General features: G+C 50.5%; 3 protein-coding genes across 5 annotated transcripts; 1 reads left to right on the top strand and 2 right to left on the bottom strand.

Annotated features, from left to right (window-relative positions):
- Positions 1 to 1,171: 1,171 nt before the first annotated feature.
- Positions 1,172 to 8,985, bottom strand: CBLN3 (cerebellin 3 precursor). Its single transcript, XM_005910280.3, has 3 exons — positions 7,859 to 8,985; positions 7,458 to 7,577; positions 1,172 to 7,147 (listed from the first exon to the last, which is right to left on the bottom strand). Exons 1-3 carry the CDS (start codon positions 8,156 to 8,158, stop codon positions 6,950 to 6,952), a joined length of 618 nt encoding a protein of 205 aa, XP_005910342.1. The 5' UTR covers positions 8,159 to 8,985; the 3' UTR covers positions 1,172 to 6,949.
- A 147-nt stretch (positions 8,986 to 9,132) lies between these two features.
- On the top strand, positions 9,133 to 17,832 carry KHNYN (KH and NYN domain containing). Of its 2 annotated transcripts, none has more exons than XM_070377412.1 (8): positions 9,133 to 9,297; positions 9,937 to 10,157; positions 10,976 to 12,114; positions 12,272 to 12,402; positions 12,489 to 12,585; positions 15,536 to 15,643; positions 15,850 to 15,951; positions 16,389 to 17,832. In XM_070377412.1, the coding sequence occupies exons 2-8, from the start codon at positions 9,957 to 9,959 to the stop codon at positions 16,639 to 16,641; spliced, it is 2,031 nt and encodes a 676-aa protein (XP_070233513.1). In that variant the 5' UTR covers positions 9,133 to 9,297; positions 9,937 to 9,956; the 3' UTR covers positions 16,642 to 17,832. The 2 variants fall into 2 exon arrangements, with proteins under 2 accessions (XP_070233513.1, XP_070233514.1); XM_070377413.1 differs by lacking the exon at positions 9,133 to 9,297 and adding an exon at positions 9,441 to 9,534.
- Positions 17,833 to 19,111: 1,279 nt separating this feature from the next.
- Positions 19,112 to 22,561, bottom strand: SDR39U1 (short chain dehydrogenase/reductase family 39U member 1). Of its 2 annotated transcripts, XM_005910277.3 has the most exons (6): positions 22,466 to 22,561; positions 22,045 to 22,151; positions 21,873 to 21,955; positions 21,355 to 21,476; positions 20,201 to 20,344; positions 19,117 to 19,928 (listed from the first exon to the last, which is right to left on the bottom strand). In XM_005910277.3, the coding sequence occupies exons 1-6, from the start codon at positions 22,479 to 22,481 to the stop codon at positions 19,516 to 19,518; spliced, it is 885 nt and encodes a 294-aa protein (XP_005910339.1). In that variant the 5' UTR covers positions 22,482 to 22,561; the 3' UTR covers positions 19,117 to 19,515. The 2 variants fall into 2 exon arrangements, with proteins under 2 accessions (XP_070233515.1, XP_005910339.1); XM_070377414.1 differs by lacking the exons at positions 21,355 to 21,476; positions 21,873 to 21,955; positions 22,045 to 22,151; positions 22,466 to 22,561 and adding an exon at positions 20,422 to 21,343 and having other exon boundaries at positions 19,112 to 19,928.
- Positions 22,562 to 23,151: the final 590 nt, after the last annotated feature.

Genomic DNA, 23,151 nt, shown 5'->3' with positions numbered 1-23,151 from the left:
AGTGTTGAACCTGTATAAAGTTAGTGACCTGCACCCCAATCACCGTATACGTTAATATACTCTTGCTAGCCTGTTCACATGTGAACTGGGTCAGAGCACTGCCCTTCTCCTTGCTCACTGCCTCCCTTTCCCTGCTCCTGGTTTCTGGGATGGCTAAGTAATAAGTCTTTCAATTTTACTTCCTTTGTGGATTGTACTGTACCTTCAATCAAAACAACTGCAAGTTTTTACTTCCCCAGCTGGGCAACCGAGGGAGTTACTTGCTGACCCCATGTGGTGGCTTGCGCCTCCTCATTTAGCAGATCATAATCTGTATATCCTTAATTTAATATACCAGCTACATGTCCCCCAACACATAAGGGGTGCCATTTTCCCTCGGCTAATAAATGGTGCTATTTTGTAAGTTTCTACACTCCTGTAGATGGCGAAAAATGAATCAAAGGAGATTGCAGTATCTGGATTGTAAAGGACCTAAAAAATCTCATTAAGGAATATGGATTTAATCCTAGACCCTCTCCCTTCCCCCACAGTCCCCTAAAGGGCTTTAAGGCAGTGAAGCTCTTTTAACTAGATCACTATGGCAACCCCAGTATGAAGAACAGACTCACCAAAGGCCAAGGGGCCAGTTGGGAAGCTTTCATAGAACTCTATCTGTGATGTCGGGAGTTTGAGCCAGGATGGGTGGGAAACAATGGATAGAACTGATGGATGTGAGTGACTGGATGGGGGTCGTGGGAGAGGGAGGCAGGATTGTGGCTGGTGTTTCCTTGGGGCAACAGGGATGGTCTATTTTTAGACACAGAGAATGAAGGAGGAGATAAATCCACGCACATATGGACACCTTATCTTTGACAAAGGAGGCAAGAATATACAATGGATTAAAGACAATCTCTTTAACAAGTGGTGCTGGGAAATCTGGTCAACCACTTGTAACAGAATGAAACTAGAACACTTTCTAACACCATATACAAAAATAAACTCAAAATGGATTAAAGATCTCAATGTAAGACCAGAAACTATAAAACTCCTAGAGGAGAACATAGGCAAAACACTCCCTGACATACATCACAGCAGGATCCTCTATGACCCACCTCCCAGAATATTGGAAATAAAAGCAAAATAAAAACAAATGGGACCTAATTAAACTAAAAGCTTCTGCACATCAAAGGAAACTATTAGCAAGGTGAAAAGACAGCCTTCAGAATGGGAGAAAATAATAGCAAATGAAGCAACCGACAAACAACTAATCTCAAAAATATACAAGCAACTCCTCCAGCTCAACTCCAGAAAATAAATGACCCAATCAAAAAATGGGCCAAAGATCTAAATAGACATTTCTCCAAAGAAGACATACAGATGGCTAACAAACACATGAAAAGATGCTCAACATCACTCATTATCAGAGAAATGCAAATCAAAACCACTATGAGGTACCATTTCACACCAGTCAGAATGGCTGCGATCCAAAAGTCTACAAATAATAAATGCTGGAGAGGGTGTGGAGAAAAGGGAACCCTCTTACACTGTTGGTGGGAATGCAAACTAGTACAGCCACTATGGAGAACAGTGTGGAGATTCCTTAAAAAACTGGAAATAGAACTGCCTTATGATCCAGCAATCCCACTGCTGGGCATACACACTGAGGACGTGTACCCCAATGTTCATCGCAGCACTGTTTATAATAGCCAGGACATGGAAGCAACCTAGATGTCCATCAGCAGATGAATGGATAAGAAAGCTGTGGTACATATACACAATGGAGTATTACTCAGCCATTAAAAAGAATACATTTGAATCAGTTCTAATGAGGTGGATGAAACTGGAGCCTATTATACAGAGTGAAGTAAGCCAGAAGGACAAACACCAATACAGTATACTAACGCATATATATGGAATTTAGAAAGATGGTAACGATAACCCTGTATACGAGACGGCAAAAGAGACACTGATGTATAGAACAGGCTTATGGACTCTGTGGGAGAGGGAGAGGGTGGCAAGAAAAAAAAAGAAAAAAAAAAAAGAGAATGAAGGAGGAAACAGATTAGGGATGAAAGACTAATTTTAGCAGGTTTACTTTAAAGTGGGATGGGTCATGTACAAGTCTGAGATTTAGGAGGGAGGTTGTGGACAGAGATTAAAAAAGGTGGAAGTTGTCAGCACACGGATGGAGACTCGAGCTTTTAAGAGTGTGTCAGGACAAAAGGAATTCTAAGACAGAATCTCAAGGGAAACTGACATTTAGGAGATGGGCCGGGGTACAGGAGCCTGAAAAAGGCCTCAGCAGAGAGTTGGAGGGAGAGCCCAGAGCATGCACAGTCAGGGAAGTGGGGGCAGGGAGTGCTTCTAGAAGGAGCGGGTGGCCAACAGGGTCAAATGTTAGGGAGAGCCTGAGTGACAGAGGACCAGACGATAGTGACTTTAGTGACGCGGGAGTCCTGTGTGACGCGGGAGTCCTGTGTGACCGGCTGAGGGCAGTTCAGATAGAGCAGCAGAGGCCACAGTTGACTTAAGGGTGTGAGCAACCTGTGCGCATAGATATATGGCTCTAAAGGGGAGGAGAGGTGACGCTCACTAGCATATAAAGCTGAGGGTAACTACGTGTCTACCACTGTTTCCACATCCATCTCTTTCTGTTTTAGATCTAAGAGACTTGAGTCTATTTAACAGCTAAACAGAAGGAGAGAGTGGGGAAGGAGACATCGAACCTACAGGAGGGAGGAGAGAAAAAGAAAAGGCTATGTTTGCAGGAAACGGAATCCACGACTGGTGGATGAAGATAGCCGCCTTGACAGAGAGAAGGACAAGACTTCTACTGAGCCAGATAGGAGGGAGAGATGAGGAGGACGGTGAGTTTCCAGATACGCTGGTGGAAGGGTGTCTCCTGGGGTTTCTGCTTTCTCAGTGAAGCAGAGTGAAGAGTCTGCTGCGGGTGGTGGGGGCAGAGTTGGAGGAGTAAGAGGTTTAAGGAGAGAACAGAAGTCTTCAGCTGGATTCTGGGGAGGATGAGAAAAGAAGCTGGCAAAGAAAACCACAGAAGAACTGCTGGGAGGATAGAGGACCAGGGGCAGCTAGAGACCATGGATTTTAAACCACAGCATATCCTTCAGCAGGACTTTTCTTTGTAGCAATCAGCTGCCAGGGCGTGGGTGTAGAGAAGGTGGACAGTTGGATTCTATTCTTAGGTTCCTTAAAGTCCTAGGAGATTTTTGTGCCTGGAGAGGAACACTAGCCACCATCTGTGCTTTATTTGTTGTCTAATTTATTTACTTCACAAAACTACTTATGCAAAAATTGTCTATATATTTAAACACTATTTATATAACCAAGTCAAAATCTACACATTTTGCAAATCAAATTATCTAAACATTGATCACAAATTTAAATCTTCCTACACATTTCAGAAGAATCATCATTATGTCAGCTTCTCTACATGTTTCAAACATTTTGGTAAAGCACATGTATCTTATAAGGATTATAAACTCTTTTACACTTATACTCATTATAAAAATGGATTTGTAAACCCAAGAGAAGGACATTATCTCAATTCAGACCAATTATTGAATTTAGATATCCAATAGAAGAATATTATCTCAGTGAGACGATGTTTTGAATTGTTAATCAAATTATTAATTATTATAATTAATTATGAATTCTTGGTTGGGACCTGGGAACTACCTGAACTTCTAAGATGATGAAAATATGAGCCAGTGTTTATGTTATACATCACTGGAACTTTTCAAGTCCACACTTTTCCCAAGAATTAGTGTATTGTAACTGGATACTTTCTCTTTAAATTATTTCATCTTTAATGATTATAACATGCAAATGTCCCAAAGATGTCCATACCCAAACCTCCTGCGTTTAATGGTAAAGGGACATTTTCTATGTAATTAAAGTTAAAGGTCTTAAAATAGAGAGATTTCCTGGATTATCTGTGTGGGCCCAATCTAATCATATGAGCCATTAAAATTAGAGAATTTTTAAAGTCAGACACATAACCTAAGGGTAGGTCAGAGAGGTACTGTGAGAAGTACTTGGCCTGACCTTGTTGGCCCAAAGATTGATGGGTAGGAAACTTAATCCTGCAACTATAAGGAACTGAATTCTAAATGAGCTTGGGAATGGATTCTTTCAGTTCAGTAAAGATGGCAGCCCTGCCTACATGACCTAATGAAACCCCGAGCAGAGAATCCAGTCATGCTTTGCTGGACTTCTGACCTATAGAAACTGTGAGATAATAAGTCAAAGTTGTGTTAAGACACTAACTTTGTGGTAGTTGTTACAGGGCAATAGAAAACTAATACAATAACCGACATCATTTACAAATGTATTTAGCTCATTTTACATTTTTACAAACTCCCCCAATATTGTTGTTTTCCTCAATATCCAATTTCCCCTTCTTTCTTATTATATAACTCCTGACATTTAGCTGGACATGGCTGCCTGGAATAAGGACTTATTTTCTAGCCTTCCCACCCCTACCCAATGTGGACACATATGACAAAATTCTAGCCAATGAGATGCAATCAGAATTGTTGGATGTACCTCTCAGAAAGCTTCTTTGAAAGGAAATGGGTGTGTCCTTCCTTCCCCCTTTCTGGGGACTGTAAGGCTGATGTAATGGCTGGAGCTCAAGGAGCCACCTTGGGTCAGAAGGTGAAATGCTAAAGGTGGTAGAACAGTAAGAAAGGAAACTGGGCTGTGATGCTCATAAAACTACCATCCATTCCTGGACTCTTTATTTGCAGATTCTTCTACGTGAGACAGAAATAATCTACCATTTCATTTAAGCCAGTATTATTTTGGGTTTTATTGTTACTGTAATCTGACTATAATTAGTAGGGTAGTATACAGGCTTTCTTTCCCAAGAAATGAAGGATCATGTTTGAGCAGTGAGCAGTTATCCTTTGGATGTTTGACTAATTCATCATCATGTAACACACTGCTGGAATTTCTTCCTTTCTAGTTGTAATATATGACCAGATGGTGCCAATCAATCTCTTTCATTTTTGGTACAGTTCCAATTTTTTCTGGAATTACTCCGAGCTCTCTTGAGCCACCCATCCCTACTTATGCAGATAAGAAAAATAAATGTGCCTTATGAATAAATATAATATGTTATATTTATATTCTTCTACTTATCAAAATTAACTAAAAATATCCTATTATGGTCATAGTTCTTCACTCAGTATATTAACTACATTTTTGTACATTGTATAGTTGCTTTTTTTCTTTTTGAAAATCACAACAGAGTTGTGGATTTTAAAAATTCACCTTGTTCCAATTAACTATATTATTTTCCTTTTGATTATCAAATTGTCACAAATGCCACAAAAGTCAATTTGTGGAAGCCTATTAAAATTTGCTCCTTTGCCTTCATAGATTTACCCTATACATTAAAAAAAAAAAAATCTTTGCTTTTTGTCTTTACCAATATGTTTGAGGCCTAGAGTTATTCATGGCATGGAACTATTCCCTGAGGGAGCCTGAATCCCTTTAAAGGTGAATAATATTTGAGGCAAAGATCCAGGTGCTAAGAATGCACATCAGATTTTTCCCTGATGTTGTTTTATGCTACTTTAGCGATAAAGTTTGAAAAAGTAATTTCTTTTGAAAACCACAAATTCACATTGGTATTTCCTATTTAACTCAAGCACTACCAAATCCTTTTTTATTTGACTTTAAAATACAATTTTACATTTATTGTCTCTGCAGCATATCTCCTTATATCCTGTAATCCCTGAACCTAGCTGTAACAGCATTTTCTCTCCTTAGTGATCCTATATGATCTCACTGACCATCATTCTCTAATTACTTTACTGATAGAGTCATCCATGCTGGGCCAATGGGACAGAGAGGCGAGACAAAGTTTATCATACTGGCAGGAGAGTGGTTGAAGGGATGCACCATGGAATCCAAGGTAACAGGAAGTCTGAGAAGGAGGATAAGATGCCATAAATCAGGAGAAAGAAGAGAGGTTGTGGGATGTGTGAAATAGGTACAGTGAAGGTCAATGAGAGAGCTGGGAGGAAGGAGGTGGTGGTCAGAGCCTGAAGTGATCGAACTTCAGACTATAAAGGTGGAGCAGTTCTAGGAGGCAGCCACAGTCACTGATGTGTTCCATGCCTGCAGACCTACCGTGGCCTGCGTGTGACCTACCTCTATCTCCAGCTGCCAAAAGAAGCTCTGTATACCTGCTCTCAGCCAAAGCAAACATACACACCCCATGTCTTGGGTGGAGAGGTGAGGGCCAGAGTCCATTTGGGATCTGCCGCAAATAGATGCCTGGGTTCACCGTCTGCTGGCTGCCCCCTGTACACGAAAAGTGTGCACTGTGTTCAGCCTGGGTGCATGCCCCCTTCCTGTTGCCGTCACGGGCTCTCGGCTGCCCTGCCGCCCTCCCTACACTTCTGCTAGTGGCTGAACCTCCCTCCTGCCCTGGCCCACACAGTGCTGGCTCAGCTTCTGACTGCGATGGCTGAGATCTGTGATGCTGGCACTCCTCACAGGAAGGAGCCTGCTGGGTATGCTGAGGCTGGTCCATCTGGTCCCATGCAGGGGCCTGTCAGGCTCACCTGAACCACCTGTTCCCAAATAGCACCAAGCAGGAAGCAGAGGTGGGGGGGTGGGGGACAGAAAGAGCAGAGTCTGCAAAGTAGCACAGGTCTCCCTAGCTGCCAAACCCTGCCCTGATCCGAGGACTGCAGGCAGGAGATGCAGTGGGAGGCTGGGGGGGGCAATTGTGGGGGTGGAGTAAGAAGGGCAGGTCCTGAGACACCAGAGCTCTACTCTTCACCTTGGATGTCTGGCACAAGGTCCCATGCAAGCAAGTGGAATAAAAATGCAGCCAGAGGGCATCTCTCTCCTGCCTTAAAGACAATACTTCTGGGGCAGAGGGCAGAGGGCAAAGGTCAGGGGCTAGGTTTCCATCCTTGAAAGGCTTGAGTCCTCAGAGTGGGAAAATGAGGAAGCCAGAGAAGCTTGAATATTTCCAACCACCCAGCAGGTTCCCTCGACGCAGGCGCAGAGATACCCGGTCTCCAGGGTCCAGGGGCAGTAGCACAGAGCTGGTGGCCGCCTCCCGGGTCACATCTGGATCGTTGGCAAAGGCCGAGACGACAGGCCATGTGTTCAGCATCAGGCTCACCTGGGGAGGGGAATCCAGTTAGCACCTCTCCCTGGCCCTTGTCCCAGGAACCCCACTTCCCTCCTTTTCTCCAGCCCCAGAGAGACACTCTGGAAGCTGGGGCTCAGTGCGCCCTCCTGGATGACTGAGAGGTGGCCAGCATTGCACTCTGTGCCTCCTTCCCAATCTCTGCTAAGCAGGCCCTCCCCCACCCTTGCTCCTGGCCCCCCAGGATGTAGCTTAATGGAGGTCTGCCTGTGGGTCCCCTGCGCTCCCCTCCTCCCTCCCCCTCCTGAGCCAGGGATGGGACAGGGCCTAGGGTTCAGGTCACCTGGACAGTCTGGCGGTTGTACACCTTCACCACATGGAACCGGAAGCTGTAGACGCCCCGCACAGGGGCCACGAAGGAGCCAGAGGTGCGGTCAAAGCCACCTCCCTCGTTCACTAGGACCTGTGGGAAGCAGACCCTGCTGAGTGGGGCTCGGGGATGCTTGGGGCTCCGAGAAGCCACGGCATTGGGGGAAGGGGCAGTGAGTAAGGATAGGAAGGGGTGGCAAGTAGACTAAACAGGAAGAATGGACAGATTTAAAAGAAATGATGAGAAAGGGAAGGAAGGTATGGTGGGAGTGAAGGGAAAGGAGACGGGCAGCGGGACCCACAGCAGGGCCATTTCCTTAGCAGCAGAGTGGGTTTGGACAGTGACTCCAGGTCTTTGCAGGGTAGGGGGATTACCTGGTCGAAGTAGATGGCTCCACTGGTGCCATTGCCGATCTCCCCTGCTGGCTCATGGTGGTGGCTGCGGACTGCAGCAAATGCCACTCTTCCAGGGGGCGCCTCTCCCAGGGCTGCTCCCCCTGGCCCTCCTGCGGCAGCTCTGCCGGGCTCACAGACCACCAGGCACTCGCCTTCCAGGAGGACTGGCTCTGTCCCCTCCTGGGCCCACCCGGCCCTCAGGGCCAGAAGTGTGAGGGCCAAAGGCAACCCCAGGCTGAGTGAGGGACCTGGCGGCCAGTGTCGCTTTGTTCCCAGCATGGCTGAGTGGCTCTGTGACCCACAAACCTTCTCTTTCTGCTCCTTGGTTCTTCCCGCCTCTCCCCCAGGCTCTCACCACCCCTCAACCTGCTTCTCAGCTCTCTCTCTGGGACTCCTTCCTGGTCACCTGGTCTTGGCGTCTCTCTCTCCATCCCTCTCCAGGCCCCACGACTCTGTCCTGCCTCTCACTCCTGCTGTCACTGCAGTTCCCTCCTCCTTGGCAGGGCACAAAATGACAGCAGCTGGGCTTTGGGAGGGAGAGGAGAAGTGAGACAGCCAGACAGGAGGGCTACAACCAGAACCCCAGGGCAGCCCCTCTGGAGAGCACTGAAGGCTGGAACTGGGACCACTGGGTGTCTGTGTGAGATTGTGAGTGCACGTATGTGTATGTGAGTGTGTGCAGATGTGTGACAGCCCTTCCTCTTCACTCCTCCCCTCTTCAAAAATCCTTCACAAGTCAGCAGCCCTCTTAGCAGAATCTTTTCCACTGTTGGAAGAAAGGGAATGTTCTTGTATTTTCCCCACAACTGTTTTAGTGGAAAGTGCTTGGGTCAAGGGTGTCACTATCCTGTGATCCTGGGCCAGTCTTTTTCTTTTCTTGGTCTTCTATATCATCATTCGAAGGGACTGGATTAGTCCCTTTAAGGCCCTCTTCACCTCCATCTCTCCCTGAACTGGTTCCTCATTCCAGAGAAACAACTGAAAACTCTGAAGAGCGAGGAGACCTGACCCGGCAGCCTCCGAGCCAGAGCGGGCGAGTGGGCGGGGCAGGGGCGGGCCGGCCGAGGGCGGGACCGGGGGCGGGGCCCCGATTGGGGCCAGGGCCGGGGCCGCGGCCTGGGCTCGGGCCGGGGGCGGGGAGCAGCTGGCGGCTGGCGGGGGCGGGGGCGCGCTTCGGGGCTCGGTGCTGGCCCAGCCCCGGGAGGGGCCCAGCTGACTCCGCCCCCGGCCAGGAAGTGACTCAAAAAATTGTTTGTGATGTGGGGAAGAGAGGTCCCCGTTGGGTGAGGAATCGGAAAGGCCCGCCCCGACTCGGGCCCCCCGCCCTTCTTCCCTGGGCCGGGGGCGCGGGCGAAGGTGGGGCCGGCGGGCACCGAGCGGCGCCGGCGGGACCGAGGCCGCAGCGGGCGGCGAGGCGGGTAGGCGCGCTCTCCCCCGCGCCCGGGCTGCGGGAGCCAGAGGGCGCAGTGCCGAGCGCAGGCGGGGGGCGGCAGCCGCCAGCGGCTGTGGGCGGGGCCCGGCTCGGCCCCTCGGCCCAGCGTGGGGCGCGTGGCGCGACCGAGGGGGGCAGCAGGGGGAGGGGGAGGGGTGGGAGTGGCCAGAACCTTGGAAATGGCCGACGAGGGACCCCAGAGGAGAACCCAGTTCAAGCCCTGGTGAGGATTCATCTCTAAGAGGCCGTCTTGGACCCGGAGGTTGCAGAGACCCGGAGGAGAGGGACTCTTTCGTCACCTGTCCACTCCTTCTGGCCTCCAGACCCAGCTGGATCCTCCTCCCCGTTCCTGCTCAGGGCTGTGGTCGTCATTTTCCAAAGGCCATACGGCCATCCCAGATAGACAGCCTTGTTTATCCGTGACTTCGTCTCCGGGGAGAAGGCCCCCGTGTCCAGATAATCTGACATTCCCTCCCTATTCCAACTGGACTGAAGTTCTGGTTACCTCCTGGGTTGTTTACAGGTTTCATAACTAGGTGCGACCTGTTGATAGCTGGTTAGGTTAGGAGACCAAGATTTGGGCTGAGGGGACATCAAGGCTCTGAGCTGCTTTCCCTCTTCCCAGGGTCAGGCGGCCAAGCAGCCATGCCTACCTGGGGGGCCGGCTCCCCGTCCCCTGACCGCTTTGCGGTGTCTGCGGAGGCCGAGGACAAGGTGCGGAAGCAGCTGCCCCGCGTGGAGCGCATCTTCAGGGTGGGGATGAGCGTCCTTCCGAAGGACTGTCCTGAGAACCCTCACATCTGGCTGCAGCTGGAGGGCCCCAAAGAGAACGCCAGCAGAGCCAAGGTGAATGCCTCTCCTTGACCCGTCCGGGGAAACGATGACCCTCCCCCGAGGAGGCAGGAGAGAGGAGGGGCTGGGGAAGATCTTCACTTCTTGCTTGTCTCACTGGCTCTGAGCTTTGACGAACTTGCACCTTCTCTGTACAGAGTTTTGGTTTCATTTCCGCTGTAATGACCCAGGTTCTGCCAGGGTTTGGAAATAAGTGATTCAGGTCGAATCAGTTTGTACTCTTGGGGAGAACAGAGATAATCTGGTTGGGCAAGCAGGCCCCACCAAGGAATTCACTGAGTGGTGGAAGCCCACACTGCTTCCTCTGGAGTTAGTCAGGGCTTCCAGTAAGGCACCGCCACTGAATACTATCCTTGTAGTCCTAGTTTCAGTTTCCTTATCTTTAAAGTATGAATAATAACAGTATCCACCTCACTGAACTTACTGTGAGTGAGATAAAGCACGTAAGGCGTAATGCATGAGCTCTGTAAAAGTTAGTGTTGATGATCGTTATGATGGAAATATGCAGCATACATACACATAAATGTTTAGAAGAGACAGCCTTTTAACCAATTACTTAACAACAATATCTTAAGTTGAGTCGAGTTCTAAATGGAAATTCAGCCACAGGTTGTCAACTGAAAAGGGAAAGGAGTGAGTTTCTCCAACCTCTTTTAATCCCCACCTTTTTCAGGATCTATAGGGCTCTATTTCTCTGCCCAGGCATCCTGGAGCTCAGGAGACAGCAGTGGGCCCGAAGGGGCTATCGGACCACTTAAGACTCCAGCAATCTCCTTTTTCTTCCTACCTTCCTACCCTCCCTTTTCCCCCAGGAGTACCTGAAGGGTCTCTGTAGCCCGGAGCTACAGAATGAAATCCACTACCCACCCAAACTGCACTGCATCTTTCTGGGAGCCCAGGGCTTCTTCCTTGATTGCCTGACTTGGAGCACATCTGCCCACTTGGTGCCTGGAGTGCCCGGCTCGCTGATGGTCAGTGGCCTGACTGAGGCCTTCGTCATGGTCCAGAGTCGAGTGGAGGAGCTGGTGGAGCGGCTGAGCTGGGACTTTCGTCTGGGGCCATCCCCTGGAGCCTCTCAGTGTGCTGGAGTGCTGAGAGAGTTCTCTGCCCTGCTGCAGGCCCGGGGGGATGCCCACACAGAGGCCCTGCTGCAGCTGCCTCAGGCCGTCCAGGAGGAGCTGCTGAGCCTGGTGCAGGAGGCATCCCGGGGGCAGGGGCCCCAAGCATTCCCGTCCTGGGGTTGGGGGGGCCCAGGTCCGTTGGGCGCTCAGCAGCAGGGAGTCAGGACTCCCCTGGGTGACGGTGGAGTGTCTTTGGACACAGGACCTACAGGGTGGCAAGAGTCAAGGGGAGAGAGACATGCCGTGGAGAAGGAGGGAACAAAGCAGGGTGGTGCCAGGGAGATGGATTTGGGGTGGAAGGAGTGGCCCGGGGAAGAGGCCTGGGAGAGACAAGTGGCCTTCAGGCCACAGTCGGGAGGAGGAGAGGCCTCGGGAGGAGGAGAGGCCGGGCAGGCAGGGCCTCCAAAAGGGAAGGCCCTGGGGAAGGAGGGAGTGCCCCAGGAAAGAGGAAGGCTCGGGGTCCAGGGCCAGCCCCCTAGTACCCAGGGCCCCTATCAGAGGGCATCTCAGCTCCGGGGAGCCTCCCTCCTCCAGCGGCTCCATAATGGGGAAGCCTCACCTCCAAGAGTGCCCAGCCCCCCACCTGCTCCTGAACCCCCGTGGCACTGTGGAGACCGAGGGGACAGGGGAGACCGAGCAGACAAGCAGCTGGTTGTGGCTCGAGGCCGAGGGTCTCCATGGAAACGAGGCACCCGGGGGGGCAACTTGGTGACTGGCACACAGCGTTTCCAGGAGGCTCTCCAAGACCCTTTCACCCTGTGCCTTGCTAACGTGCCAGGCAAGCCAGACCTCCGCCATATCGTCATCGATGGCAGCAACGTGGCCATGGTGTGAGTATCTGGTGGGGCTGAGGGTCCCAGGGAGGGGATGAGGTAGAGATGGGCAGTTGTGTTCACCTTGGGGACATGTGCCAAGCGGAGGGCAGTCCAGCCAGGCTGCCAGGTCTCCACTCCAGGGCCCTTGAGTGCTGACCCCTTCCCACTGCAGGCACGGCCTCCAGCACTACTTCTCCAGCCGGGGCATCGCCATTGCCGTGCAGTACTTCTGGGACCGGGGCCACCGAGACATAACTGTTTTTGTGCCTCAGTGGCGTTTCAGTAAGGACTCCAAGGTCAGAGGTGAGTTGGGCCTGGTCTCTTGTGTCTGGGGATGGACCCCGTGTTCACCTCAGGGATAACCCCATTGTGCTCCTCTGTTTCTCCAGAGGGTCACTTCCTGCACAAGCTGTATTCCCTCAGCCTGCTCTCCCTCACACCCTCCCGGGTCTTAGATGGCAAGAGGATCTCCTCCTATGACGACAGGTACTTGCTTCTCTCTTGTCCACAGACTTGACATTCAGGGAGCCTGGTGGGAGACTGAGGGGGAGACAGAAGCTCTGGCCCCTTCACACTAAGACTTGAGTCGTGGAAAAAGGGCCACTTCTCCATGTGCCCCTATGATTGGGGAGGTAAACCGGCCCTGCAGACAAGATGAGATGGATGGTGAACAACTCTGTTTCATCCTTCACTTTTTCACTGATCAAACTAAAGGATGCTTCGTGTTTATATTAATAGTGCCTTACCATCTAGAAAACACTGGTTTAATGGAAGCATGGGAAAGCTGGTGATATGAATAGCTAGCTGACAAATGCCTCTTACAACCTAGATGTCCAAACACATAGAGAAATTCTCCAACCTTCTGGGAAAACCAGAGTAAATGATCCAAATAATGATACAAAGAATGGATTCCATGCATAATACAGCTGTACAAAACATGGTATTTAAAAAAAGATAAGTGAAAGATCAATGGTCTTAGAATTTGAAGGCCTGAATTTGAGCCTCAAGTCGCATAGTCATTGTGGGTTCTCTTAGTGGATTAACCTCTTTGTCTCAAGTTCCTCTTCCATTCATTGGTCCTCCTTGTGAATATCAAAAGAAGCTAAGGTATGTGCTTTCCTCACTCAAGGTGCTCTGCTGGAGGACAGTGATATTCTTTAGTTTTTCACAGACTCAGTCAAGTGTGGCAGCGCGTCTTATCTCCATTGTACAGAAATGGAGACAGAGGGTCGGAGTAGTTAATTCTCTTGGCAAAGGCTATGACATGGCAAAGGAAGAACGAGAACGTAAAGCTGCTAGATGGTTTAATTGAGGAACACAAGACACATTTCCTCCCTGGTGCACACACTGTGGGAGACAGGTGGATCTCACTTATTATTTTTTAATAGGCTTTTCTCCCTGCCTTTGGCTGCATTGGATCTTTGTTGTGTCATGTGGGGTCTTAGTTCCCCCAACCAGGGACTGAAGCCTCATTCCCTGCATTGGCTGGTGTATTCTTAACCACTGGACCACCAGGGAAGTCCCATGGGTGGATTTTAAAAGCTAATTAACCAATTTGAAAAAATTACAGTGATAAGTTCTTTATTCTCTAGGATTCTCAGTTTTAAATTAAAAAAGAGTTCCCAAGCTGTACTGATTATATATTTTGTTTTTTCAAATATTTAGCTTTTACTCCCTAACAGGTAAATGGTATTCTACAAAACAGACAATTCATGTTCTCCCAATGCAGTTCTGTTTTATGCCTAGATTTCACAGGTTATCTGGAATACAGAACCTTCTTTACATGCCAGTATTGACACAGAATTAAAACTGAAGGTTGTCACTTGTAATACATTTTGAAGGCACGTGTCTACAGTTGTGTAGGTCCTGATAGGCAGAGGTACAATATAAATTTTGTATTTTGCCTAGTTACAGTGGCATGTAGCACAAACCTATTGAATACTGTGGAACAACATATGATCTAATGAGATGATAGTACAATTATCCTTAATTTGAAAATACCTTTTGTTATATGATACCATATATATTTATAATGTCATCTGTTTGTTTCCCAGACAGAAGCTCAGAGCCAGACATCTGTCATTCTGAATCCTGATTAATGGTCCCCTCTATACCACACTAGGGCTTCCCTGGTGGCTCAGACAGTAAAGAATCGCCTGAAATGTAGGGGTCAAGAGTTCCATTCCTGGGTCAGGAAGATCCCCTGCAGAAGAGAATGGCCACCCACTCTAGTATTCTTGATGGGAGAATCCCATTGACAGGGAGTGTGGCGGGCTACAGTCCATGGGGTCACAAAGAGCTGGACACGACTGAACGACCAAGGCTATACCACACTGGTTTCAGATACTGACTGCCTGTGTGGTACTAGGTGTCTGGCCTGCCAAAGGAGGCAGGAATCAGGGAAGACTGGATTCATGACTTCAAAAAGCCCAAAGAAACTGTAAATCAAACAGTATAGAACCAAGAGGAAAGGGATCTCCCTTCTGGCTGGGGTCTTGTGGGAAGGGAAGGATTTGAGAGTTTTTGTTGATTGACAAGGATATCGGATGCACTGGATCTCTTGGTTTCTAAACCTGTTAAGGACTTATGAGTTCTACCCCAGTCCTGTGGAATCAGAATTATTAAAATGGGGCCCAGGCATGTTTTTTTGACGTTCCCCTTATGATTCCTCTCATCAGTGAGGTCTGGTTTCCTTCCAGATGGAGGAAATAAAGGGAACAGTTTGAGAAACATGAAAGTCGGAGAGCGCAGGGCATGTTTGAAGAACAGGGTGAAATCTGATCATTAGTTTTTGGCAGGAGCTATGAGTGCATTAGGGAGGATGGGGAGAGATAAGGCAGTAAGAGTGGTTTGGAGCTGGTTGCTAGGCCGTAGCTGCCAAGCCTGGGATGTGGAAACATTTGGTAGATAAAGGGCAAGTTTGGAAGACTTTTGTGTAGGGGAAGAGCATGTTCTCTGAGGGGAGGAGAGGCTGGAGGGTGGTAAATGGCTGGGGGCAGGAGACCCCCTTATTGGGAGGCTATGCAGTGGTACCTAAGTTGCATTGTCCAAGTAGCGCAAGTACTGGCAGGACTGGAAATGAAGGAAGCGGAGTGGAAGGCCTCAGGGGAGGCGCATGAGGGATCTGTGACTGATTCAAGGGGCAGCAGGGAAGAAGCCAGAGCCAGAGCCAGGTCTTTCTGTCTCATACAGACAAGACACAAAGTGTTGTGGAGGGTTGTGGTGACTGGACGGGTTGCTCTTGGGAGGCCATGAAAGGGTTCATCTTTGTTTCCTTTCTAACCCATGGCGCCTATATCCAGTCAGTCATCTGGTGGCTGGTTCAAGGTGAGGGGCCAGATCTCCATCACTAGAAGTGCGTCACGGGAGTCAATAACGCACTCCGGGGTTGGGACCTTGGAGAATCCCAATATGGCTGCTGTGGTTTTCGAGACAGGTTCATGGTGAAACTGGCTGAAGAGACTGATGGGATCATTGTCTCCAACGACCAGTTCCGGGACCTGGCAGAGGAGTCTGAGAAGTGGATGGCAATCATCAGAGAGCGGTGAGGGAACCCTCCCCTGAGAACAGGGCACAGACTCAGACCTTTCTCTTAAGCCAGCTGTGCCCTGCCACCGGGTGAGGACTCTGGGAAGGGGCTGACACTGCTTTGAAGGATGGTAGCCAACAGCTTCTGATGGTGTTGGTCTTAGCTGTCCGGGTAGCGGGCAAGGGCCCCTCTGTGACGACACATTCTCTGTGCCCATCCAGCCTGCTGCCTTTCACCTTTGTGGGAAACCTCTTCATGGTGCCGGATGACCCCCTGGGGCGAAACGGCCCCACCCTGGATGAGTTCCTGAAGAAACCGGTCAGGTAAGGCCCTGCAAGCTCCTAGGCAGCCCTGCTCTTGCTCTGCAGGGGCCTAGCAGGCCTGGAGAGTCGGTGGAAAATGACTCAATCCAGGCCAGCTATATTCTATAGTAGTTCAGGTTGCCTGGGCTTTGGCCCAAGGAATTCTGACGCAGACCCTTCTGGCTGGGAAGGAAGCTCCTGCTTCCTGTTTTCCCTGATCAGTGTATTTGTATTTGGTAAATGGTTGCTTTTACTCATAGCTGGTTGCATTCAGTACGCCCTCTGCTGGACAGAAAGTAATTATTAGACTAAAGCTGGTTTCACCATCCGGTTCCAAAGGAACCATCCATTTTCCCTTCAGAAGTGAGTTGATACTGCCACTCGGTGGTCAGTTTCTAGAACTTCAGGCTCACTCACTCTAGGACGCTTATCAGCTTTCTGTCTCTGCTTCTTCCCAGGGCCCCGGGGTCTTCTAAGCCTCAGCAGTCTGCCAGGGGCGTCACAGAACACAGTAATCAGCAGCAGGGGAGAAAAGAAGAGGAAAAAGGCAATGGCGGCATTCGGAAGACGCGGGAGACAGAGCGGCTCCGGCGCCAACTGCTGGAGGTGTTTTGGGGCCAGGATCACAAGGTGGACTTCATCCTGCAGCGTGAGCCGTACTGCCGGGACATCAACCAGCTCTCTGAGGCCCTGCTTAGTCTCAACTTCTGAGCCTCACCTGGCTGAGTGGCTGCCCCCCTGCTCAGCTCGTCTCACCCAGTTCAGCTCATCCTGTGAGGGTCCCTCTGCTGCTCACACCCTGCCCCAGTCTCCCCCTGAGTTGGTGCTTTGTGTCAGGGAAGTTCTGAGGAAGAGCATTCGTATGTGAGGAATGCTCTGGTGTGGAGCACTTTGGGGACAGGTCCATGACGTGACCTGATCTCATCTTGAGTCAGGACCTCGACCAGCTCTCAGGAGGTTCTTCTCAGCCTTAACTTCTCAACCTTGCCTTTCGCAGGGTTTCTGTAGGGAGTGGGGGCTGCTGCAAGGGGTGGGTTCCGGAGACTGGGACTGCTGGCCCCTCCTCCACGCCGAGCTGGGGGTAGAGGCTAGGGTAGGTGGGAGGGGAATGGAGAACAGGTGGCCGGGAAGCTAAGCCTTTCCTCCTCCTGGCTGCTGCTCTGAAGGCCAGAGGACAGGGACGCTTCCCAGGCCTGGCTGGGCTCCTGGGCGCACCAAAGGGAATGCTGGCCCCTGGAAAGGCTAGTGTTCTGGGGTCTGGGTCACAGTGGGGCAGCAGCGAGCTGGTGGAGAAGGCAGAGGGAGACTTGGCTTCTGGTCTCAGCTGTGCCTGCCTGTCACCTTGACTGATCTTGGTCTTTACTTTTGCCTACAAGTCGGGGGTAAAAATGCCTGTTGGGAGGAGAGATGAGAACGTGGAGGAAAAACCCTTTGGACGAAAGGTACTTGGACCAAGTCTCAGGTGTGTCTGTCTGTGGTTGCACAGGCTTCTTAACCAGAACCTCACTTTCAGAGAGCTGAGGGTCCTCTGTCCCCAGGGCCTGTGCCCTGGATTTTAACACTGCATCCTCAGTATAATGTGCCCTGTAATGGCTGCGTCCCTTTTGGGCAACCCTCCCCCCCAATCCACATTTACAGAACAGGTAATTAGGGTGACTGCATTACCAGTAAACTCTCAGGGTTTGTTCCTCTCAACGGCAGCTCTCCTGTTGCATCCAGGTGTTTGTTTACAGATGAACGAATGTGTCGGCTAGTCCCAGTCTCTGGTTAACGCACTTGCTCGAGCGCTGAGCAGTCACCAAACTGATGAAGCCATGTTCTGTGAGGACAACGATCATGTGACCTGACCCCAGCATTTTCTCTACAGAACAGCTGTGTCGCATAAAGTGAATCCCACTTCTGCTCTGTGTGTGCGTGTATGCGGATGGGAAGGGTTTATAGAGCTTCTTGTACCTAGAGGAGCTAATCTGGAAAACCAAAATGGAAGACTCAGAGTCGGACCAACTGCTGTCACCTCCGGACTTTCTCTGTCCACCTTGGTTCCTACATGTCATTGTATCTGAAGTCCTCCCGTGCCAGGAAATCTACGAGCTCCGAGGCAGTACGTTCATCTATAGACAGTACTAGTCAGCCCTTCCTTTAGTGCAGTCCTAAATATGCTTCTGTTACTTCTACCTTTGAGGCCAGTCATTCCCTCAGGAACAGTACAGAGCCAGGCAACTTCCTAGAGTCCAAGACCAGGTAAAGAAGTAGGACAGCTGCCTCTGGGTTCAGTGCTGTCTGAGCCCTGCAGCAAGTCCCTAGACGATGCCCTCTGTTTAGGCTCTGACTTTTGCTGCCTGAGTGATAAAGGGAGTTGAAATCACCTGAGATCCTCATACCAGCAGCTAGCATGTGGAGGTTGATGATGGAGGAGGTCCTTGAGTCCCAGTGTTGCCACCCCTGCCCATGGCTGAGGTACACCACACTGAGCAGGGCTGGGGGCAGTCGTACTGGGGAGAGACTAGTTGGGGCTGTGACAATGATTCAAAGATAACCCACAGTCCCCTCAGAAGAAAAGAAATTGGTTAACATGGTCTGAATTGGGAGCTGGGGGAATTACTTCTAGTCAAACTATGGCAGAAATCAGGGTTGATAGAGGGAGATGGTCTTCGATGAATACTTGGGACGTTTTTCCCCCAAAATGTTCAAGTTTGTAGTTTTTGACAGGTTCCTTGTACTTTTCACTTTCAGTGCTGGTGGATGTGCAGTGGGCTTGAGGTAACATCTGCCCTTTTGTGCTAGGGACTCTGGTTGACTGAAGTGGCCTGAGATGAGAGGCAGGTCCTTGGCTACCGACAGTCCTAAGCTTTGCACAGCTTTGTCCTGCTGCAGCTTGATGAACGGGCCAGAGTGTGATTGTTTATCAGTTCACTGCTGTCCAGTGACAGACCAGAGGCTGTCCTAGACTCTGGCCTGTTTCTTCCTCTGCTGGTACCCTAACAGCATTGTGTGAACAAGTAAGTATGCAGGGTGACCACACAGCCCACCGGAAATGGATCACTGTTCCTCTTGTCTTCTCACCTCTGCCTTTGTTATAACCTTGTGCCTCAAATTTGTTGCCAGCTCTTTTGGCAGTCAAGGGACCAAGAAGGGAGATGTTGCCCGTTACCATTTTCAAAACTCCACGTAAAGGAAAGGGTCATCTCGGATGACATTCTTTGAAATAAATTTCAGGAGAATCTAGAACAAAGAGATGAGCTGAAGCCAGTCAATTAATTTGTCTTTATTGCCTAAACTGCAAAACATTCTCTGAATACCAAGAAGGAGAAATGGGGCAGGAACAGGACACACAAGGAGACCAAACTGAGATATATATCTATGAGGAGTTGAAGAAGTTAAGGTCCCAAATTGATGTGACTGTAACCCTGAAATAGCGGAAACCTCTCAGTTAAATAAGATGGAGCAGTGGGACAGTGAGCAAGAAAGGGGGCTTAAGAACCGGATGGTTTTCAGTCACTAGAGGAGAACCCGAGCTTATGCAGTCTCTCACCAGCAAGCCCCTGCTGAGGAACAGGCCTCAGGCCCTGCCTTGAGCCTCCCTGTTTAGGCTATGACTTCCTTCAAGGCAGCCCCCAGCTCTGGGAAAGAATACTGGTAGCCAGCAGCCAGTGTCCGCCGTGGGACCACCTTCTGGCCCTCCAGCAGCATGACGGCACGTTCTCGTCCAAAGACAGCTTGTACCACAGCACTGGGGAGAGGGATGAAGGCTGGGCGGCCCAGGGCTGTGCCCAAGGCCCGGGCAAACTCAGCATTGGTGGTGGAGGAGGCGGGAGCCACTCCGTTCAGGATCCCCTGGACATGGCTTGTTTCAAGGGCATGGGCCAGGATTCCCGCCAGGTCTCTGATGTGAATCCAGGGGAAGAACTGGTGGCCTGAGCCAATGGGGCCCCCCAGGCCCAGGCGGAAAGGCAACAGCATATGACCAATGGCACCGCCTCCACGACCCAGCACAACCCCTAGAGCAGGCAAGAAGGATGGTACAGGGAGGTCCCTCAACCTCCAGGCACCCCCACTGTTCCTCTCCACTTTGCCTTCATCACTCTTTACCTATACTGACTCTGCTCTGTGGCAGGTGAGGGCTGTGGCTCTCTTTGGGCTGTCCTGTCCACCCACCTGCAGGTCAGCCAGAAGTGGCATCTCCTGTGAGCTCAGCTTCCCTTAACCCCACCCCCTCCTGGTCCAGAGAAGACATTCCAACCTGTCTGATACCCAGACCCCTTGTTCTCACCGGAGCGCACCACCACTTGGCGTGTAGAATCTCCAGGAAGCCTGGCTGCAGCTTCCCATTTGGTTACGAGGTTGGAGAAAAAGTCGAAATCCCCTCCTGGGCTGTCCTCGTCGTACTCCGCAGTCAGGCTGGGCTGGTAGTAAGCTGCCGGAGGAACAGCACTGGTCTGCCCTGGGTGTCCTTTGTCCCATCTGGCCCTTTGCAGTCAAGGCTTCCCTTACCTCGCCCTCCTTGGCACCTTGGGAGTCTCTCCATGGGTAGTCAGAGCCGTGGATAGTTTCCCCTACAACTTCTCCATGAGCTGACCCGTTCCTGCCTTGGAGTCATTCTTATCTTTCATTAGAGGGCTAAGCTGAGACTGCTAGAGTGCAGAAGCTAAGAACAGACTTCGGTGCCAGGCTGCCTGAGTTTTAATCTCAGCTCCAAAATTATTTGTCACTTCAGGCAAATTACATAACCTGTCTGTGCAGAATTTTTACGTCTTTAAAATAGGAATAATACCTATCACATAGATTTCTTGTGAGGATTATATGGAATATGGGCAAAGCACTTAGAATAGTGACTAGTGTATATGTATGTGTAGTGTATATAGTGTATGCGTGCGTGTGTGTGTAGATATATATCTATCCTGGTGGCTCACTGGTGAAGAATCTGCCTGTAATGCAAGAGACGTGGGTTCAATCCCTGGATCGGGAAGATGCCCTGGAGAAGGAAATGGCCACTCCAGTATTCTTGCCTGGAGAATCCCATGGATAGAGGAACCTGGGAGGCTACAGTCTGTGGGGTTACAAAGAGTGGGACACAACTAAGCAACTAAACGTGTGTGTATGTATGTGTATATATATATATAAAATTTGGTCCCAAAGGCAAAATACAAAAACTGACAATTCTGTTCCTAAAGCTCTGTGCTCTGAGAAATAAGGGGCCTGGGAGTAGGTGGAGCTTTCTCAGGCACTGGGAGCAGTGCCACTCCTCTCACTTTCTCTGAGGTCCCCATTTCTCAGTGAAAGTACACAAAAGTCAGAAAAAATGTGCGTGGAATGAGGGCCTAGGTAGTTCCTGTGCCTGGAAAAGACCAGCACTCTGGAGCCTGAGCTACCCCTCACTGTACTCCCTCCTTTCCCTGGCTAGTCTAAAGGCTGGTGGGGGCATACCTACACCTGTGACTAAGACCCAGGCCTGGGGGGGTTGTGGGGCCTTGGCTATGGCTCTAGCCAGCGTTTGGGTGGTCTCCAGGCGGCTGCTGAGAACTTCTTTTTGAAAGGCTGCATTCCACCTGCAGGAGAAACATGCATGCATGCATGCTCAGTCATAGGAGTAACACAGAGGGGAATAAAATACCACTAAATATACGCACATACCCTTCCTTCCCTCTTTCCCTGGGGCCCATCTATATCCACGCCTAGTAAAGCCCTCATTGCGGCTTAGAGAAACGGTCCACCTCTCCTGTAGAGGGAAAAGGCACAGGTACTTGGGGGCATCCTGAATGGGGAGTAAGGTCCACCGACTGGGAAGAAGGGTAAGTGAGTGTGGAGGAGAGAGGGTGAGGGAACGAGAAGTTCGGAATATAGGTTGAGTTCTCCATCTGCCAGCCCCAATCTCCACAGCTCACAGGTTCCCATCAGAATCGGCCCTCTGCTCTGAAGAATGTCAGCTTCAGGGCCCGGCTGACCTGCGGAGAGGGTTGAGGATGTTCTCTCCCGCCAGGTTGACTGCAGCATCGCAGCGGGGCAACCCCGACGTCGTGAGATCATCCTGTGGGAGAAAGCACACAGTGGCCTCGAGGCCTCGCTAGGAGCCACCCAACTAAGCCTTCTTTCCATGCCTCCAGAATATGGACATACCCACGTGATCCGATCTGGCCCTGGCTTTCGGGAGATCAACGTCACTTCGTGGCCCCTGGCCTTCAGCAGCTGGGTTAGGGCTGTCCCAATGAAGCCCGTCCCGCCACCTGATCAGAAAATACGAGGTGTTTATCCGCCCGGGGGGCCTTCCGTCCTCGCATGTAGCCCCCTTCTCTGGTGCCCTCCCATATGACTTCAGACTTCTCCCCTCCTTCTTGCCCCCTCCCCGCGATGCTTGCAGGGTGAAACACAGGGTTTAGGGAGATTCGGCCCCTAGGGCTTGGAGGCAAAGGCCAAGTAGCCTGTGCATGAGACGGTACCCTCTCTCAGAAACAGTCTCCTAAGCCCTCAACTTCTGGCTGTATCTTCTTTTTATAAACCTGCCCCCTCCCGCGCCCACCCCCTTCCCGCCCTCCCTCACCCACAAGAACCCGCATCGCGACCACGACCTAACGCGCCTGCGCAAGATTTAGAGTGTCTCTTCTCTAGGACGCCGCTGTAGCCTTTTGCGCATGCGTTTTTCCGGGAGGCGCGCTCCAGTTGTGGGGCGGGCCGGATTGAGGCTGGGAGTGGCCCTGCCTGGCGACCCGGAAGAACTCGTAGAGAAGGTGGTATTTTTCATTACAAGGCGTGGCTGGGACCAGGCAAGGAGGCGGGGCCGGGGAGTAGACTGAGGGGACAAGCCAAAGAGGGGAGGAGGTGAAGGAGGGAAGATTTTAGCGTAGAAAAAACCTTTGACCTAAAGCCCGAAGCTACTCTAACCGCCGAATTCTGGATGTCTATTCGGTTAGACGGATCAGTAGTCCAAGAGAATCTGTCCAGCGGTAGAATGGATTTCTTTCTACCCAGCCTATTATTTTACCTTTTCTTCTGCCTGTTCCAGCTCCTTGCTGTCGGCATTTAAACGTCCTCAAGTTCTCTTCTACTTAAAATAATCCTTCTCCTGCACTGTTCTTCCTCTGCTAATGTCTTTATAATCAAACTTCTTTAAAGAGCGGGGTCCGTTTTCTACTTCTACTTCGCATCCGCTGGCTTTGCCTTTATCATTCTCTGCCTCTCTCGCCAAGATCACCAATTTCCAATGTGTCACCAAAACTAATGCCTAGT

Source organism: Bos mutus, chromosome 10 (assembly GCF_027580195.1).
Source record: "Bos mutus isolate GX-2022 chromosome 10, NWIPB_WYAK_1.1, whole genome shotgun sequence".
Lineage (NCBI taxonomy): Eukaryota > Metazoa > Chordata > Mammalia > Artiodactyla > Bovidae > Bos > Bos mutus.
Note: the sequence above shows the minus strand (reverse complement) of the source record. Positions and strands in the feature narration are given on the sequence as shown.